Below are 19,313 nucleotides of genomic sequence, written 5' to 3' on the forward strand. Positions count from 1 at the left end.
CCTTTTCATTTTGTAAATGAGGGGACTGAGGCTTAGGGAGAGGAAATGACTTGTCCTAGATCACGCATCCTCAGAAACGACTTTAAAAGCAAAGGTCACAAGTTAAGAAGCAGCTGGCAGGGCCCCTGATTTCTGAGTCTGGATTGGATAATATAGATTTAACCCCTAAACTGATGTGAGATCATTTGTACCATACAAAAAGAGTGGCAGCTAGCTGCTCCAGGTCTCTCTGTGGGTTTGTTCCAATTCATTCCGCTTCTGTCTTGCTTGCACATCATTGTTTATGTGTTGGCTCTTCCAGACTAAGCTTTTTAAGAGCTGGGGTTGTCTTTGGCCTTTCTTTGTACCCCTGGTGCTTAGGTCAGTGGCTGGTAGGTACACAGCAGGCACCTCATAAATGCTGGTTGACTAATATCTGATAGAAAAAACACAGGGAGTTGGGGGGAGTCTCCCCAAGTATCCCCTAGGTGGTGTACATCACACGTGCTAAACATTTACCACTAATGAACAGTAATTAAATAAAAGAACTTTTCAAATGTTAATTGTGTCCTCTTTGATATGCCCTTCCACAAGTAGTTTATTCCTTGTTTGAGGGTCCTCTTCTGTGAAATGAGACCCCTTTCAAGTCTCAGACATTATTAAATATGTCAGCCCCTTCCCTAGAAGGAGAAGGGGTAGAAGAAATCACCCCCCACCCCCGCCACACACACACACACACACACACACACACACACACACGCACATGCGCACACACATGCTTCATGTGTGATCAGTGAGCCCTGCAGAAGCTCCCAGTTCCTATATGGATCCTGTTAATTGCCCCAAACCTCTACAGTGAACCAAGCTCTTTGATCTACCAAACCACAGACCATGTTCTGGGCCTATTGATACCACAGCATAAAGGCACAATGGTAGCTTGGCTTCTGCTGACAGTGTGGCCCTCCCATCAGAGGACAGAAGAAAAGCCCCTCAGTGAACAGTTGCCGGGAGAATAAGGGATGCGTGTTTCTATTCACCAAGGAAGATTTCTGTGAGGAGTTACAAGTTAGCATCTCGGCTGAGGCAACAGAAGGTAATTACAGAAGCTACTGGGAAACCAAACAGCTTTTCAGTGCAGTTTTCAAAGGGCACCCAGTCGACCATCCAACTCTGAGATTCTCGAGCCTGTGATATTGTCTGAGGCAAGAGCTGGAGCAAATTCTGGGTGTGAAAAATGCTGATTACCAACCACAGTTCTTTAGGAAATGGTTAAAAAAGGGGGGGAGGGGGCAACAGCTGCCTCCCTCTGGTTGGCCTTTGTTTTGTTTTTGTTTGTTTGGTCCCCTGAACAAGGGATGACAGTGGGGGCTGCCACTCTCTCGATGGATTCTCAGGCAGCTCTCACCTCAAGTGAGCCGGCTCTGGAGCAGCGGCCCAGCTCTTTGCTTTGAAGACAACGGCATCTCTCCCGCTCTTCCCCCCCAGAACAGGGGAAAAAAGCCTTCCACAAAGAAGGAGGAAGAAATAAGTTGAAATCAAAGGATGCTGTACTGTGTTCAACAGTGCCAATCCCACTGCCAAGGCCTCACTTCCTGGGCTTAGTCGGGCAACTGGATTTCTTCATTTTCTTAGTCTGCCTCTGGCTCGATTTAACATCCTGGTCTTCTTCCGAAAACAAAACAGAAACAAACAAGCAGAGATCCAGGATAGGTATCATATTTACTATTTCATAGCAAAAGAAACCAGGCTCCCCAAGTAAGTGAATACTGAGCAAATGTTTTTCTCCAAACACAAATGGATGCTTGGCCCATTTGGAGATGTCACAAAACTGTCGGAAGAGTTAACACACTGTAGGACAGAGTCAATATCCAAAAGAGACAGCATTAGGATAAAACATTTAGCCCAGTCCAAAAGGGCACGACTGAATTAAGGATGAATTTCAAGTCTTACATCTGGGTTCAAAAACATCAGCTTCACAGGTACAGGATGTGGGAGGACAGGCTAGAGAGCAGTTTGTATGAAAGAGATCTGGGGCTTTTAATGGGCTGCCAACTCAATATGTGTCAATAGTGCAAAAAAGTTCATTGATTAGGCCCTCATTAGGCTATGCTTAAAGATGAATGCCTTTCCCCTAAAGGTCATCCCTTAAAGTATATAGGTGATCATCCCTATTTTCTTTACCCCAAGGAATTCTCCCATTAATGCAAGTCCTAGAAGAAGGAAAGTTAAGGGGATGCTGATATGCAAATTTTATAAATTATTTAAGAAATACAATTAGGTACAGATAGATAGCCAACACAACCCCACACCGCCTGGGATCTAGTTTCCCATCCTGTTTCATACAAACCTTTGAGGACTGAGGATTATAAAATCTGGGTTGAAGATACCCAACCCTAAATATATGGAAATTCACAACACAAGAAGAATGCCAAGGGTCAGGTCTCCGAAATATCAAAGGGCCCCTCCAGCCCAGCTTTTAGCAAGAAAACACAGAAAAGTAAAGCAAGCAGAGGGAAAGATTTTGACAATAGAAATGCTGGACTTCAGAATCGAGAAAGAACAAGACCAAGGATATTACAGAGTGAAGGATACTGAAGAATACTGGAGAAATGAAAATGTAAACAGATGAGAGGGGTGGATTTTTAATTTTTTTTTTTTTGCAGGGCAATGAGGGTTAAGTGACTAGCCCAGGGTCACACGGGATTTGAACTCAGGTCCTCCTGAATCCAGGGCCGGTGTTTTATCCACTGCACCACCTAACTGCTCCCCAGCTTTTTTTTTTTTTTGATGGGGCTATGGGGGTTGTGACTTGCCCAGGGTCACACAGCTAGTAAGTGTCAAGTGTCTGAGGCCAGATTTGAACTCAGGTCCTCCTGAATCCAGGGCCAGTGCTTTATCCACTGTGCCACCTAGCCGCCCCTCCCCTCCCCCTTTTTGAGACTAGGTCTCCCTATCTCTCAGGCTAGATTGACAGTGGCCTCTCCTAGGCCTAATCCCTCTGGTGATGGGCGCAGGAGCTTTGACATGCTGATAGTTTGCTTCCTTCTTAGCAGTCTGATACCCCCCATTTAGGATACCTGATTGGCTCAGCCCGCTGTACCCCCAAACTTCTGAGCTCAGGAGGTCTCCCAGTCTCCCAGTAGCAGGGATGATAAGAACTCACTGAGAATGGTTCACTTCTGTCATCATCACTGGTGATCTTATGTCTCTATTCAGCACAATCAGAAAGATTTCTGGTCACGAGAATTGACATCTCCTTGAGTTTTTCTCAGTTGTGATGACTTTTGTTGAACCACCTGCATTTTCCTACAGAGTCTAATAGTTGGAATGCCCCTCCAGAGCTAATGAGTCCATCTGCATCCATACGAGAATCCTCACCGGCTTCAAAGACGATCTCTGCCTTCATGGAAGGCTTGCTAAAACTGTCCAGCAACACTGGGTCAAGGACAGATGCCTGGGCACTTCCCTTGACTGGAGCAGAGCCAGGTCCAGGCCTGCTACCAGTTCCAAATTCACCTAACTCCATGATGGCCCAGCTCCCATCTCTACACATTGTGTCCACAGGCTCAGCAACAGAAGTTCTTTCAAATGCTTTGCTGGAATCTAAGTATATACTATGTTTATAGCAGTTACTTCTTTGGCCAGGCTAGTTACCCTATCTCCAAAAAGAAAAAGAAAAAAAAAACAAGGCTATGCTGTTAATTTCTCAATGAGCCCTTGCTGGCTTCTAGTGGTCACGAGAAATCACCCCTCGTTGTGATACAATATTATCTCCCTTGTATCTATACTATACTTTAACTTCTGCCCATGCCATGCCTTCTTACCTAGCTGACTTATTTTCCCCCTGGATCCGGGGAAATGATTAAACAATTCAAAGGCAGTGAGTTGTAAGATAGTTTCTTACAAGCCCCAATTTCCTTCCTCTGGGAGTCTGGGAGAACACATGTTCTTGAGGGCAAGAAGCTACAAGAGAGGTCTGGGAAGTTAAGAGAGCCTTTGAGAGAGAATTCCTATCTTGCCACATAGGACATAAGGAACAAAGAGCTGCAGTGATCAGTTCAACCTCGGACTTTCAAGACTTCCATCTTGTTAGCGAACAGAAAGCCTCTGTGAGGACTGACGCTTTGGGCTCAGGGTCAGGGGTGGGCATCAGCTTCCTTAGAAACTGGGAACTGCTGCGTGAAGTGGCTTCAGGTCTCTATAGCTCGAGGCTCCATCTGCTTTGACCAGGAGTGGAGGGAGAGCTGAGGTCAGGAGGGACCAGAGTTGGAAAGGTCTTGAGAACCTGAGAATACATGTTATCTGGGATCCTGCTGGGGAGGGAGCCAAGAGCAAGAAGTTTTCTCTCCTCCCCATGTTTCCACTGCCTGATCTTGTGTGGGTGAGTGTACCTGAAGAATTGAGAGCACAACTGAGAGGCATTTGCAAAGATAGTTGCATGAAGGAACACAATATTTTCTCTAATAATCTTTGCTGAACTTGCTGAACTATATGGCCACATTATGTTGAATGTCTGTCTTCTGAGAATGTGGGGGTTACTAATTGAGAGAGAAAGTTCCAGATAAAGGTGAGGTTGATAGCCATAGGTTTTCTGTTTTGTTATATACTGAGAAATATTTCTATTATTTGGTTTGGGAATGGACTTGGGATTTCATTTCTGTAGGAAACTCCCATTTTTCTACCAGTGCAGACCAGCATCTGCTTACAATTTATCATCTAGCAGAGTTCCCTGAGAACCTGAGAAATTTGGTGACTAGACCAGGGTCACCCAGCCAGAAGTGAGACCTGAAACCAAGACGTTCTTCCTTGGACCAGCTCCCTAACCACTACTCCACACTTGTTTTCTGCTCTCTATCAGCATCTAGCTAAATCTACATCTGGCCATCATTGAGTTAACCAGCCCAGTGTTCGCACTTGCAGCCCCCTGCTGCTGTGTTTGGAAAACTGCCCTCTAGTGGCCAGAGGGGACACTAAACCACCCTGGGAGGCTTTCCTTCTCATGCCTCAGAGACCACACCCTAATGTTGTAACCTGGGGTCTATGAATTTCTGTCTAAAAACATTTTGACAATTGTATTTCAATATAATTGGTTTCCTTTGTAATCCTCTGCATGTTGTTTTGTGCATTTAAAAAGATTTTTTTGAGAAGGGTTCCAAAGATTTCACTTGTCAAAGGGGAACATGATAGGAAAAAAATAAAGTGAAGAATCCCTGCAAATGAAGACCATGTTCTTGATGCTCAAATGAAGTGCCCTCTTTGGGGACAATCAGACATTTGGCTCCTTCACTTGAAACAGGCTTCAGAAATGGGATGTGGGCTGCTGGTCCAAAAGTCATCTGGTGGGCATAAAAGTGGGGCCCACAGGTATTACAGATGTGCTAGGATTTTGCTAGAAACTGAAGTTAAGCTCACAGGTCTATAGTTTATAGATGCATCTCCCTCCTGGTTTTTGCGAGTGAACCCCTTATGTTCTTCTCTAGTAGTACAATGCCCTTCCTGTTCTCCATGATGGGTATTTTTTTCAATATTACTTTTTATTTTATTTTTAAATGTTTCATTGTTAATTCTATGAACTTGACAAACATCGGCAAACATTCCATATACACAGGCAGAAAAATAGAATTGTACACGAGGCCACAAATGTTTATTATATGCTTCTTACATTTAAAAAAAATAATATGGGCAGCTAGGTGGCGCAGTGGATAAAGCACTGGCCCTGGATTCAGGAGTTCCTGAGTTCAAATCCGGCCTCAGACACTTGACACTTACTGGCTGTGTGACCCTGGGCAAGTCACTTAACCCCTATTGCCCTGCAAAAAATAAAAAAATAATAAAAAAATAATAATATAATAAATTCAACTTGTTATTTTCAAAGCCATCCTAACTTTCTGTGTTTCCCGAACCTCCTTCTGTTCTCATCTGCAGATTTTAGAAACATCACAATGATTCTTTTTTCCTTCTCTTTTGGGGAGCATCATTATTTCTAGTTCTCCCCTCCCTCCTCTTCAAAAAGTTATTATTTTTTTAAGATCATGAAGATTTTTTAATTGGGGCTAAATCTACATGATCTTCAAAAGATTAACAACTCCCTCAGTGTTCTTTCGGTATCCTGAGATGTAGTATTTCTGAGCCTAAGATAACCTCATTAAAGGCAGTCAAATGCTTTCTTACTCTTATATTGGGTTTCCAATCCCTACTATAATTTTTTGTTTTATCCTTTCTAGTCCAGAGGTCATTTTCCCTGGAAGATTTTTTTTAAAAAGAATCAAAATAAGGCTTGAGTAGTTTAGCTTTCTCAGTATAGTCATCTGTTATCATCATTCCCTCCACCTTGGGCTGCAGCTCAGAAAAATTTGGTCTGACTTTTCCCTAAGATGGCTAAAAAGCCCCTTTTGTTTCCCTTTTCTTAAGGATTCTTAAGACATAATAAAAATTAATAGTAATTCATAGTTAAAGCAATGTGATGGAGCTGACAGCATAGTGTCTGGAATAAGCCAAGATCTGGATTGATTTGGAATAGTCAGGTTGCATCACTATTTTGAGTTTATTGGTCATCTGGTATAATATGTTGGTCTAATCCTAATTTCTGCCAAACTGCTTTCTAGCTTTCTCTTTTTTCTTTTTCTTTTTGGTGAGGCAATTGGGGTTAAGTGAATTGCCCAAGGTCACACAGCTAGTACATGTCAAGTGTCTGAGGCCGGATTTGAACTCAGGTCCTCCTGAATCCAGGGCCGGTGCTTTATCCACTGTGCCACCTAGCTGCCCCTTCTAGCTTTCTCAACAGTTCTTGTTGACCAGGGAATTCTTCTTCAACTATGGTCTTAAATTTATCAGACACTGAATTATTGAGTTCAATTGTGACTGATTTCTCCTTATCTAATCTGTTCAAGTGTTCTAGTTTTCTATTAGTACTAAATTATTTAGATGTTTGCTACTTACTACTAATTTATTTAATACATTTTTTCATGATTTCCCCTGAGATTCTAGACCTTTTCTTTCTCCAAGTGAATTTTATTATTTTTGTCTATTTTGATAAAGCATCTACCTGGTAATTTGTTAGCATACTAAATTTGCGTATTAATTTAAGTGATATAAGTTTTATAATATTGTTGCAGCCCAGTCGTGATCATTAAACATTCCTACAGTTATTTAAGCTAGTCTTTATTTCTCTAATAATAATAATAATAATAATAAAGATGATTTTTATCTATATAAATTTCAAGTATATCATGGTCAACTTAATCCCAAATATTTTGTGCATTTTATAGATATTTTAAATAAGTCTTTCCTTTCAAAAAATTTTTCTTAGATTTTGTTATTCCTGTATAGAACACTGTTGACGTATGTGAATTTACTTAGTATCCTGCTGCTTTTCTTTTGGACTGAACCTCTGCTTTCCCGGATATGGAACCTCCCAATAAGGCCAAATAAAATGGGGAGTAATGCCTGCTCTGCAACTGAGTCTTTAGGGAGTTAGCTTCCACTTTACTGAAGCTATTGTCTCAATTGGTTTCTTTACTGATTTTGGAGGATTTTCTAAGCCCAACATATTATTATCAGCAAATAGGGATGGTCTTGTCTCCTCTTTGCCTGGGTCTATGATTTGATTTCGTTTGCTTTTCTTATTGCTATTGTTAGGATTTCTAGAACTATGTAAAGTGAGAGAGGAGAAACAAGGAACCTTGACTTTATTTTTGTACTTCTTGGGGAAGCTTCTCATGTTTTCCCATTGCAAGTAGAGTCACCTTTTAATTTTAGATAGTTTTAAAATTGTATTAGTCAATCAAAATGTTTACCATTTAAAAGTGATGTACTTTACCAAAAGCTTTTTCTGTGTCTATGGCTATAATTATATGGTTTTGGATGCCGTTCTTTCCAATATGATTAATGATAATAATTATTTTCCTAATATTGAACCATACCTAGTCTGATTCCTACTTGAAATTAATGAATATATATTTGGATCTTTTTGTATGTTCAGTTTGCCAGGATTTTGTTTAAAATGTTTGTAATCAATATTCTTTCCTGGGACTGTGTGTTTCTCAATTCTCTTTAGTGCTTTTATCTTTCTGCCCATTCCCATCTTTGCCTTTGAGTTCAAATGCTCCCTTTTGTTTTGGTTGTTTGGGTTCATACAACAGGAGTCTAGATTTCTGATAATCTATAATGTAGATGCTGTTACCACATTGTCAGTTCAATTTATTAAGTATTTACTAGGTACCAAGCATTGTGGAATCCAATATGTCCTTACAACAAGCCTGTCAGGCACATATTTCAAGTATTATTTGCCTTGCTTCACAGGTGAAGAAGATGTGGCTCAGAGGATGAGTGATTTACCCAAAGTTACACAATGGGCAAGTTTGAGAAGCAAGCCATGAACCCAGGTCTTCCTGATTTCAAGTCCATTGCTCTTCCCACCATGTTATCCCAGTTTCTCAAGAGCACCTATGGCCTTAAGAACAGTGCTAGACTTGAGGGAGCATCATGGAGAAAGAAGTTCCCAACAAGTCAAATTCCCAAAAGCACATGGATTCTGATCAGACCTATTGGGCTTCCAGAGCACACCAGGACTGGAAATAGCTCCAGTTATACCAAGCACCTCACCAACTTCCCCACACTGCCCCTCGGAATGCTGGAAGTTGTCCCTCCCCAGTACCACAACCTTCCAATTCTCATGGCAACAGTATATCTGCAGGTAGTAGTCCAGCAGAAGGTGGCTTGTAGGGAACGGGGTGGGGGTGGGGTGAAAAAAAACTCCAGGCTCTCCTAAGACTTTGGTAAAAAAAAAAATGAAAGGGGGGGAGCCTGAGGCACTGACCAGGAACAAAGGGGAGGGAGTCAAACTATGATAACTCATGCTTGCATAGCTCTTTAAGAGGTACTAATATTATCCCCATCTTATTGATGAGACCAGTGAGGTTCAGGAAAAGTCAGCCTTTTCCCTAGGGTAGCACAGTAGGTCTTCCTGATTCCAGGCCCAGGGCTCCATCAAAGCATCTGCCAGGTGCAAAGCAATTGCTGGGATGCTAGAGATGCCAAAACAAAACAAAACAAAACAGTCCTTGCATTGAAGGAGCTTACATTATCCTAGGTACCCTAAATACGAGACCAGAAAGAGCACCTGATTTGGAGTCAGCCTAGATTTCAATGAGAGCCCTGAGATATCGTGCCATCATCATTTGTCATAAGGCAGGTCATCCACCTCTCTTTGCCTGAGTTTCCTCAGCAGTTAAATGAGGAATGAGATCCAGTGCTGCTTTGGCTACTTGTGAGTTTTTGTCTTCTCCCGGGACCTGTTTCCTTATCTGTAAAGAGGAAGAGTTTAGATTTGATGATCCCTGAAGTCCCTTCCAGCTCTGGATGGAAGATACTGGGATCCTATGGGACCTCTGAGGTCCTTCCTAGCTCTAAATCCTCATTCTTATGTAGTTAAATAAATGCAAGGGAATTTTAGCAGGTGAGAGCATGGCCAACCAAGAAAGGTTGAACAGCTTCCTCTAGGACCTGAACCTTAAAGGAAGTTAAGGATTCTGAGAGTCAGAGGTGAGGAGAGAGGGCATTCCAGGCATGGGGGATACCTATGTAGAGCCAAGGAGACAGGAGAAGAATAGGAAGGAGCCAGATTGTGCTAGGTCTGAAGAGCCAAATGCATCTCCAGGCAGGAGGGCTGGCTGCTAAGGATATAAGAGGTGTGGACATACCTAAGCCAGGTCTGGAACAGGAGTAGTGATCCTGAGAGGCACCCCCTTTCCCTCTCCCCATTGAAAAAATGTCCACACTAAGACTTGTGGATATCATTTATTGGTTTGGACAGGACACGATTATATATGAAAATGAACAGTGGCAAGGCACACAGACTGTCCAGCTGTTTCTCAGAGCCAGGTGTCTGCCATCATTGTGAAAGGGTTATTAACAAGGTCCTGGGATAGTAACCCATCAGGTGTCTCAGTTTTTTTGAGACAAGGGAAGGATGCTCTTGGACAGAAAGAAATGAATAAACAATCTTGAAAAATCTTGCAAACAGCTTAGCTGAGAGACAAAAAATAGGTATCACTTTGCTATCACTTTGTATGAGTTTGGAAGGATAGTGAACAAACCAACTCAGCCTTTAGAAAGTCACAAATGCACTTTAAAAAATGCTAGTGAAATCTGAATGCTTTCTGTTTTGAGTGGTCATCACAGTTCACTCGAATGGTTGAGTTTTATAAATATCTCTAGTCAACAAATATCACAGGACATGGGTGAGTTCTTAGGCTGTCAAGCTTGCAATTAAAAGAAAATAATTCTGTAACAGTTCTTTCACATAGTCTAAAAGTAATTTAAAGAATTTGTGAATAAAATCATTGGGTAGTCAGAGAAGTAGCACAATGAATTTCAAAGGAAAAAAGAGAAAGAGGGAAAGAAAAAAGATGAAGGAAAGGAGGAATGAAAGGGAGAAAGAAAAAGTAAGAAAAGGAAAAGAAGACTAACAAGGCAAAAGAAAGGAATAGGAGAAAGAAGACAAGGAAAGAAAAAAGGAGAGAAAACAAAGAAGTAAAAAGAAAGAAGAAATGGGAATAAAGAGAAAAAAGGCGGAGAAGAAAGATCAAGAAAGGAAGAAGAGGGAGTAGGCAAGAAAGCAAAGGGTTAAAGTTTCAATAACTGTGCTTAAAAATAACACCTTAACAAGAAAGTTCAGGGTTTTAAAAAAAGCTTCTAAATTTGTTAAATCTTTAGCTGAAGATTACAGCAAATGTTTTGTCTTTGGTGGCTAGCTGTTTGTCCCACTTTATTTACTTGATATTGGATATTTGTCAATGTCATTTCATATCTAGAGAAAATTCCTCCATTCCTTGGAAGTGCCTCTGTGTGTGTGTGTGTGTGTGTGTGTGTGTGTGTGTGTGTGTGTGTGCTGGAGGTCACATGACTGTTTCATCCTATTTGGTGGAGCCGCTGGACTTTTTTTCCCTTGCTTTTGGTGATGGTTGGGAGTGCAGAAGTTGATTGACAGATGCATGCCAGAAAGCTCCATTCTTCTTTTCAAAGACAACGTATGATGGATTGCGATCTCTCAGCTCAGCAGGACACATGGACCATGCAAGCTGTAATTGGTCAGGTATGGAGTCAGCCATCTCTCAACTCCCCTTTGATTTTTTTTTCCACAAGGGTCTCCCCATATGATTCACATAATTCATATTTACAGTACCATCTTTCTATCTGTATTTCTGCTGCCTTCCAGCGTAGTCCTGAGAGTAAGACAGCCACAAGACCACATTAAACCTGGCCGGGGTAGCAGTGGTTAAAAGTCATATCGAATAAATGCTTTTAAAAATATCCCACCTTAAAATGTTGTCTGAGTTTTGCAAAAACTGGTTTTTAGATCTTGCTTTAGACTTTGCTACTGTGATTTGAGAGAAAGACGAAGTGAACGAAGTAGAGAAGAAAGTGATGCATTTACTGGGTACTTATGGGTTTTATTTTAAAATTTCTGATGTTGTTCAATTTTAAAAATATTGACTGTAATTCTTATAGTCCTGTCTACAGATTTTTCCTTTTATTTATTTTTTCTTCTTTTTCCTTCTTTATCTTTTTTTTTAAACTTTTACTCCTAAAGCTGATAATGTGTGCTTGGTAAATGGGGGAGTCTTGTCTGCTGACGAGGGGGCCAGCTGCCAATGGAGCCCGACCACAATCTGGAAGGGCCAGGTGGCCGGCTCTAATGCAATCCCGGACAACAGCTCTCATAAACAGCTCTATTTTGTTCCTGGACTCAGGGAGGTGAGCTGGGCTGGGGCTGCTGTGATGAAATGTCAGAAGAATCCCTCGCAGAGGCCTCCCCAGCTGATTTTGCTTAGAGCTTGGCTGTTTGGGCGTCTTTGTCTGCCAAATGGGTCAGTGTGAGTCCCGCTTCTCTCTGTTTTTGTGATTGCTGTTAAATCTGTAGTTTCTGTCCATGGTGAAATGTTGGTGTGGAGAGCAGAGAGAGGAGGCATAGGCATTGTCTTTGAATTTGCCTTCCAATAACCTGAGGGGGGAAGAAATAAGAGGGTCCTCTTGTAGAGGGAGGTTTATTTGTCTGTGAGTATGATGGGGGTGGGAGGTGGAGAAGGGGGTGGGGAGGGATGCCTGGGATTCCTGGGCTTTAAAAATCCTCGTGTATCTCTTTTTTTTAGTAAGAATTTTCTAAGTACTCTCAGTTTATTCATTGACCATTGAGTCAGAAATTCTGAATACAGTAAAAAGATATTTTAAAACTCTCAAAAGTTTCTTATTTTTTTATTTTTGCATGTGTTAGGTTCTTTTTCTTTTCTTTTCTTTCCCTTTCTTTTTCTTTCTTTCTTTCTTTTTTTTTTTGTACACACAGTGTCTAATTAAGACAAGCGAGGGACGTGGAATTTGTCCCCTGTATTTTTAATACAGTCATAGAAAACCCACCGTCCTACGCGGTTTTCAACTAAATTACAGCCCAACATTTACGGCTCGGAAAGCACATGGTTTATTAATACCAGCGTGCCTTGTAATGTATTTTTAGATGGAGAATGTGAGATAGAGAATGCCTTGTTTACCAGTGAGTTGCACTTATTTCAACGCAAGAAATAGGGCTAGTGGTTGTTTTTCTTTATCAAGGAAATGTTTTTTTTTTTTAACTTTAAAGCTTTGTTCTCCCATGCAGTCTTTCAAGTAATGAAGTGTGGGCAGTTATTTGTCAGGGAAAAATACATATATAGACCCTGTTGTAAAGTGCTCATTTCCTTCTGAGACACGTGTGCCTTGCTCGATGAGTCCAGGAAACGTTCCTGAAACAATCGTGGCAGTGAGGAATCATATAGGTACCACCACTTAAAAACAAATACCACAATGAAACTTGAGTTCCTGAGAGCTTTCCTGTCCTGTTTCATCAACCCATTCCTCTCCTGTTCGTAAGCAAGGCGCTTGTTTAAATACATGGCAGTGAATAAATACTGGGTGACATGATTTTGCCCTGCTCTCCAACGAGAAATACGATTTCCTTTCGTGTTGCTTATTACATGGGTGTCCCCCTCAGCTGAGGAAAGGTGGCTCAGGCAAGAATCAGGTGCGATCTTTCTATTTTGTTATTTTCAATGTTCTTCGAAAATCAATAATAGCGGGGTGGGCCCCAGAAGGAAACAGGTTTTATATAGACAAGACATAGAGGATTTTTTCCTTTTAGGGTTAGGATAGAAAGCTGGGGTAGCATCATTGTCATCATCGTCATCATATGATTCTGAGTTTTTAATGCACTCCAAATATCGTTTCCAGGAACAGTATGCATGAGTTCCATATACATCAACAACTTGCTGTGCATTCTGACATTAGAATAAATACTTAATAAGTCATTATATTGAAGGACTTAGTTTGGAAAACAAGTCTATCTCTCATCACTTATTTGGTTAAAACAACAACTCAGGAATGTGTTTTCTGGCTGGTTAAAATGAGGCAAGTTACTAGTTTGCAAATTGCAATTGAAATAGACTTCATGTACTTATTTGGTTAAGGGGAAAAGGGACCTTTTTTATTTGAACCTGAAATACTATACTGCATTTGAAGGAAGGAGAAAAATGGCTAAAGATCATCCTCTCCCTGAAAATCAGAAAGCCAAAATGAGGTAGATGCATTGCGGCTGATGTAGGATGAAGTAGGGCATGTTCGTATTGGAAAATGAGTATAGTTTCCTACTATGGAAAGACAGAAGAAACAAGTGATAGCAAATGACTACCTAACTTCTAACATTGTAAAGATGCAAAACTTTAACACAATTCTGTAGCTTTCCATGTCAAGATTCCAGTAGCTCTCAATTTAAATACCATTTTCAGAGGTCCATCAGAGTTGTGGACCTGCCCATTTGTCAGAATTTAGTGTGCATCCCTTTACATGTATATTTTAGAACTCCAATGTCAATCTCAATCTCTCTGTCTCTCTCTGTCTGTCTGTCTCTCTCTGTCTCTGTCACTCTCTCTGTCTGTCTCTCCCTCTGTCTTAGTGTCTTTCTATATGTCTGTCTGTCCATTTCTCCTCCCTCCCTCCCCATTCCACAATTGCCAGCTTAGTTGCTAAATGACCAGGGTTACAGGAGTCAATTATCTGCTTTTCAGACACATTCTTCCTCCAGACTGCTTAAAGCTTCTTGTGGGAGGGCAGCTCCAGATTTTCCTTTATCTCAATTTCTTGCACCTCCAGGAGCCGGTGTCCACAGTGGCTTCCCTTGGAGATGACAATGGGTAGACAGAGGCTGGTACTGCTGCCCATTATCTAGCAGCTGGGAATGTGGGCTCCAAGGTACATTGCTACTCCTCTACCTTTCCCCCTGGATTTTCCCTCCCCCAAGCAAGCAATTAAGCAGCCCAGCATTCTGCAGGCCGGTCTCCTTGCCTGGCATGTCAAGATCTAGAAACTCATTGCTCATAGTGAATTTGATTCATAACTGCACTGTTTGGAATCCAACCCTGATTCCAGGGAGCAAGAAGCTGTGTCAGGCTTCTGTATGCCCTGAATTTCAGGATGAGTTTTTACAGCATTCCATTTTTATTTTCCAACTCTTTAAAAATGGAACCACGAACTTCTGGACCTCCTTCATCTTTCTCCAGTAAATCTGAATAAATTAAACTAATGTGCGTCTCTAATGGGGTCTGCCCATTTTCAAATAAATGAGTGTTTGCATTTCCACCTCGTGTGGTCACTAAATATTGACTGCATCTTCTCTTTTTTGCAGACCTGAGCTTGTGAGTGACAGGTTAGTTCATCAGCATTACAGACCTCCTGTTTTTGTCTCATCTCATGCAGACAGGTCACTGTGTCCAATCACCCTTCTGGCACTACTATCCCCAAGGGAGTTCAGGCCAGCCTGCCATCTTGATCCACAGGCCTGAGGGTCTAGGCTGGCTGCACATTTCTGCATTCACTGGCTTTTACAAATATAAAAGAAGAGAGGATATTGAATTAGCTGGTAATAAAAACAACAGATGAAGCAAATTAGATAAAAATATTCACATTGCTCGTGAGGATATTAGGATGTGGGAGAAACATGGCAGATAGATGGTTTCTGGGGAGGTCCCCATTGATAGGTTTTGTAAAAAAAAAAAAAGACTTGTCAAACAGGGAAGCAAGAATATTAACTATGCTAAGAAGAACCATGAAAAGCCCAAGCCCATTTTTCCATTTTTTACCCCCATTGGTAAAACAGGCACCCTTCCCAGGATGGATTTAAGTATTTAAAAAGTTTTCCATTTATAAATTAAGTACTAGGGTGTACTAATTGAGGGGAGCAGTGGTGAGACCAATCAGAATCAACAGAGAATCTGAAGGCTTTTACTTGACCATTTTTAAAGCCTTTGTAATATATCTGGGATTCTAATTTTATTTGCTCAGTCTAGCCAGTTTGTAAACAAGGATACATGAAGACCCTTCCCCACCCCATGTGCTGGGTACTGTGCTAGGCAATACAAAGACCTCAAATATCTTAAAGTTTTAAAAAATTCCTTCAAAATCCAGCAACTAATGAAAAGAGGAGTCAGCTTTGCTGTGGTGGTGGTGGTGAAGTCATTTGTAGTCAGGTCTGACTCTTCATGACTCCTGTGGGGTTTTCTTGGCGTAGATACTGAAGTGGTTAGCCATTGCCTTCTCCAGTGTCCCTACTTTACAGTAATAAGGGAAAGGGAAGAAAGTCTGGTACTAAGAATTTTGTTTTGCTTTTTAAAAGAGAGGGAAAGCTGCAGATTATCCATATTCAGATGTCAAGTGTTGACTACGTGGACATACAAGGAAATTGCCTTTTTGCAGATAAACTTTTATGGTCAATGTAACTATGTGTGTGTGTGTATATCTATGTGTATGTATGTAGAATATATACTATATAATACAGTATATATGTATGTAAGTCAAGAGGTAAGGCAATGGTCTACAGCAGAAAGAGCATTGACTATGAGGTCAAAGGATCCTGCTCCAAGCCTGTTTCTCATGCTTACTATGTGTGTGATCTTGATCAAGTCAATTCCTCTTTATGGGCTTCACTTTCTGCACCTGTAGAATGAGGGGGTAGGATAAGATTGTCTCTATGATCTTAGTAGAATGTAGACCATTTTTCCCTCAATATAAATCCCTGCTTCTCTTTCAGAGGGACCTGGTTTCTCCACCTCCACCCCCTCACTTCCTAGGCTGGTAGTTTGCTTGACCAAGACTGGGGAAAGAGTGCTTCCTATCCCTAACGGAAATTAGGGTTTGTTAACGGATGTGATTTAGCAGAATGGAGAGCAAGCTGACCTTGATGACCAGAGACTTGAGTTCAAGCCCTGGTGATTCACATTTTAGGCAGACTGAACATAAGCAAACTGTTGGGTTTCTCTGAGTCTCAGTTTCCTTCTCCAACAAAATGATAATAATACTTGTACACCTCCTCCTTCACCATCCCCCCCCACACACACACACCCTGGGATACACTGAGGGAAAGATTTCATAAACTCTAAGCTAAGTTTATGCCAGAGAAATGGATGCCATTATTTCCCTAGGTCTGAAGGTTTGATTTGAATTTGAACATTTGCTATTCTCCATTTTTCACTGGTGAATGCTTTAAGAAGAGAATTCAAACCAGTCTTTGGGTAGTTCTTTCTAGATGCAAAATAGTATTTAGACAATTTTATAGGCTTCTGAGTCATTAAAATTGAAATGTATCTATTCAGAGTTCTTGAGGATGCTAAACCTCCATGGGTGCCAGGAGAAGAATCCTATATTAGTGGTGGGATTTTTTTTAACTGGAATGTATCTATGACAATTTGACAATTCATACTTATTACCATAAAACTACTTTGAACTTGAATTTCAGAAACATTTCTAGTCTATGATACCTGAGCTATCTAGGAGAAGTCAATATTAATAGAGAAACCAGGTGAAATGGTTGGTTTTAGTAACATTAAACATTAAGAAGATACTTCTATGTTAGAAAATAACTCCATAATTCAAATAATGAAGCATTGAATAGGATTTGAGCCTACTGTGTCATGACACCTCATATAAAATAATGGAACCTTAAGAATGAGTGTTGTGGGGACAGCTAGGTGGCGCAGTGGATAAAGCACCGGCCCTGGGTTCAGGAGTACCTGAGTTCAAATCCGGCCTCAGACACTTGACATTTACTAGCTGTGTGACCCTGGGCAAGTCCCTTAACCCCCATTGCCCCCCAAAAAAAAAAAAAAAAAAAAAAAAAAAAAAGGAATGACTGTTGCTAGAATAGGGACAGATAAGGCCACAATATTTTACATAAAACATATGGAAAGGAAGTTTCCATGTCATTTTCACATATGTTTAATTTCAGGTTGTTGCTCCAGAGTACAATGGCAGCACACGTTTCTCAGTTGACTTTTTCTTTGCCATATGAATTATGGGCTATTACTAATTTTCTTGTATATCTTAAAACATGTTGTTATGTCCTCTTGCTTTTTGAAACAATATTAGATTTTAATTGGTCTACTTCAGGTACTATTCAAAGGAACCTCTGTGTATATGTGTTTGTTTGTGTGTGTGTATGTGCTCATGCCTACACATGTATGTATAAAGGAGAAAGATATGGGGGGAACAGACAGGGGAAAAGGGAGGGAGAGAGAGATTCTTCAAGCAGCTCTCCTTTTACTACCAAATATCTGGAGAATATGCAGTAGAATGTTTAAAACAAACAAACCAGTGTGTGAAAAGGACAACATTCCATCCTCATTTGAGCACACATACAAATCTACCCAATGTGACCTTTATATTGATGGGCATTTTCCAAATGTCCCTGGGAGAGAATAGTCAGGATAAGGATAACCTCATAGATGTTCATTTAAATTTGGGGGTATTTTTTGAGATCTGAGCTGATAAACTTAATTGAAGTAGTAAAGGCCATATTCTAGTGCTCAATGTATACATAAAGCACTCCCAACTCCTAGACTGGAAGTCTTTGGGGGCAGAGATAGCTTTGTGCTAAGTGCTTTTCTATCAGAGCAATTTAGTATAGTGTCTGGCACATTAATAGGAACCTAATAAATGCTTTCTGAGAAACTCTCTCTCTTATGCTGCTCTGGAATAAGCCCTTGATTGCCCCATATGATGGTGATGGTGATGTAGTGGTGTTTTTATAGTGCTTGAAGTTTTGCAAATCCCTTTATAAAATGATCTCATTTTATTATTACAAAAAATCCTGGGAGGAAGGTACTATTACTCCCATTTCACAGATGATGAAACTGAGGCAAAAACCATTCCATCGCGTCAGAGGCCAAATTTGAACTCGGGTCTTTCTGATGGCAGGTCCAACACTCTGCCTCTACCAAAGTGACCTACATCTCAAATTGGCAATGGGACCATAGTGTAGGCAAAGGAAAGAAGCCCCGGAACTCCATGTGTGGAAATACTTCTTAGTAGGTAGGTTTCATTTCTGCTTCTTCATGCTTACAAAGTGTGTGGCAGTGGGCAGATCAGTCCCCCTTATCAGCCTAAGTGTTTTCACCTGTAAAACGGAAATGTGACTGCCTGTAGTAGCTCCTTTACAGTCTTGTCGTGAGGCTTCAAAGTGACCATGGCTGGCTTTTCAAGGACTGTAGACTTGTCACTGATGATGCTCCTATGGGGTGATCTTTGTTTCTGTTTTCCTCATTTCAACCATGAGAACCAGCCATGATAATTTCTGTTCCAGACAATGCCCTTGGAACCCAGTTTAGCCTCCGAGGTAACCTGGCTCCCTTAGGAGCCACCATTCCTATGAATGACTGTCACCCCCGGGAAAGGCAAAGTGGTTTCCTTTAACTAGCAAGGCAAGAATTGGAATACAAACTCTTTAAAGATCCAGTCTGACACCAGGCATTAAAAGTGGCCATCTCTAATTCTTCCCCATTTGCCAAGGGAGCCTTGGCTTCAGGTAAAGGAACTGACCCCACTTAACAGGTTTCTGTTTTATCCCAGACTTTGAAATCTCAGTGATTCTGAGGCCTGCTTCTTCTGTGGCCTGGAATTGGCCATTGCTACTGGCCACAGCTTCTTTCCTGACAAGTGGAGTTGTTCTGTAGGGGAGAGTTTTCTCTAACCGTTAAATCAAAAGGGAATCTCGAAGATCAAGGGACTCTTCTAGAGTTCCTCTCTATTTTAAAGGTGACTATGGGGGGACATTTCCCAGCCTGGAGACTTTTTTCTCCTCCCCAGCCGTCCTCCATCATCTTCCACTACAGGTGTGGATGAAATTGTGTCCACGTCTATAGTACAGTTTCCTAAACAACAAAACCCTTTTGGGGAGGGTTCCTCCCCTCCTCATTCTCTTCCTGTGTGGTCTCTCTCACATGATAACCCCAGAGTCAGTGTGATAAGTGATAGATGGA

General features: G+C 41.1%; 1 protein-coding gene across 2 annotated transcripts in view; it reads left to right on the forward strand.

Moving 5' to 3' along the window:
- The first annotated feature begins 10,956 nt into the window (after positions 1-10,956).
- The window catches only part of POU6F2 (POU class 6 homeobox 2), a 494,621-nt gene continuing 486,264 nt past the window's right edge, over positions 10,957-19,313 (forward strand). For both annotated transcript variants that reach the window (XM_043978842.1, XM_043978849.1), the window contains exon 1: positions 10,957-11,074. In XM_043978842.1, coding sequence (XP_043834777.1) covers positions 10,970-11,074 — 105 coding nt within the window. In that variant the 5' untranslated portion in view covers positions 10,957-10,969. The remainder of the gene's footprint in view (positions 11,075-19,313) is intronic.

Source organism: Dromiciops gliroides, chromosome 1 (assembly GCF_019393635.1).
Source record: "Dromiciops gliroides isolate mDroGli1 chromosome 1, mDroGli1.pri, whole genome shotgun sequence".
Lineage (NCBI taxonomy): Eukaryota > Metazoa > Chordata > Mammalia > Microbiotheria > Microbiotheriidae > Dromiciops > Dromiciops gliroides.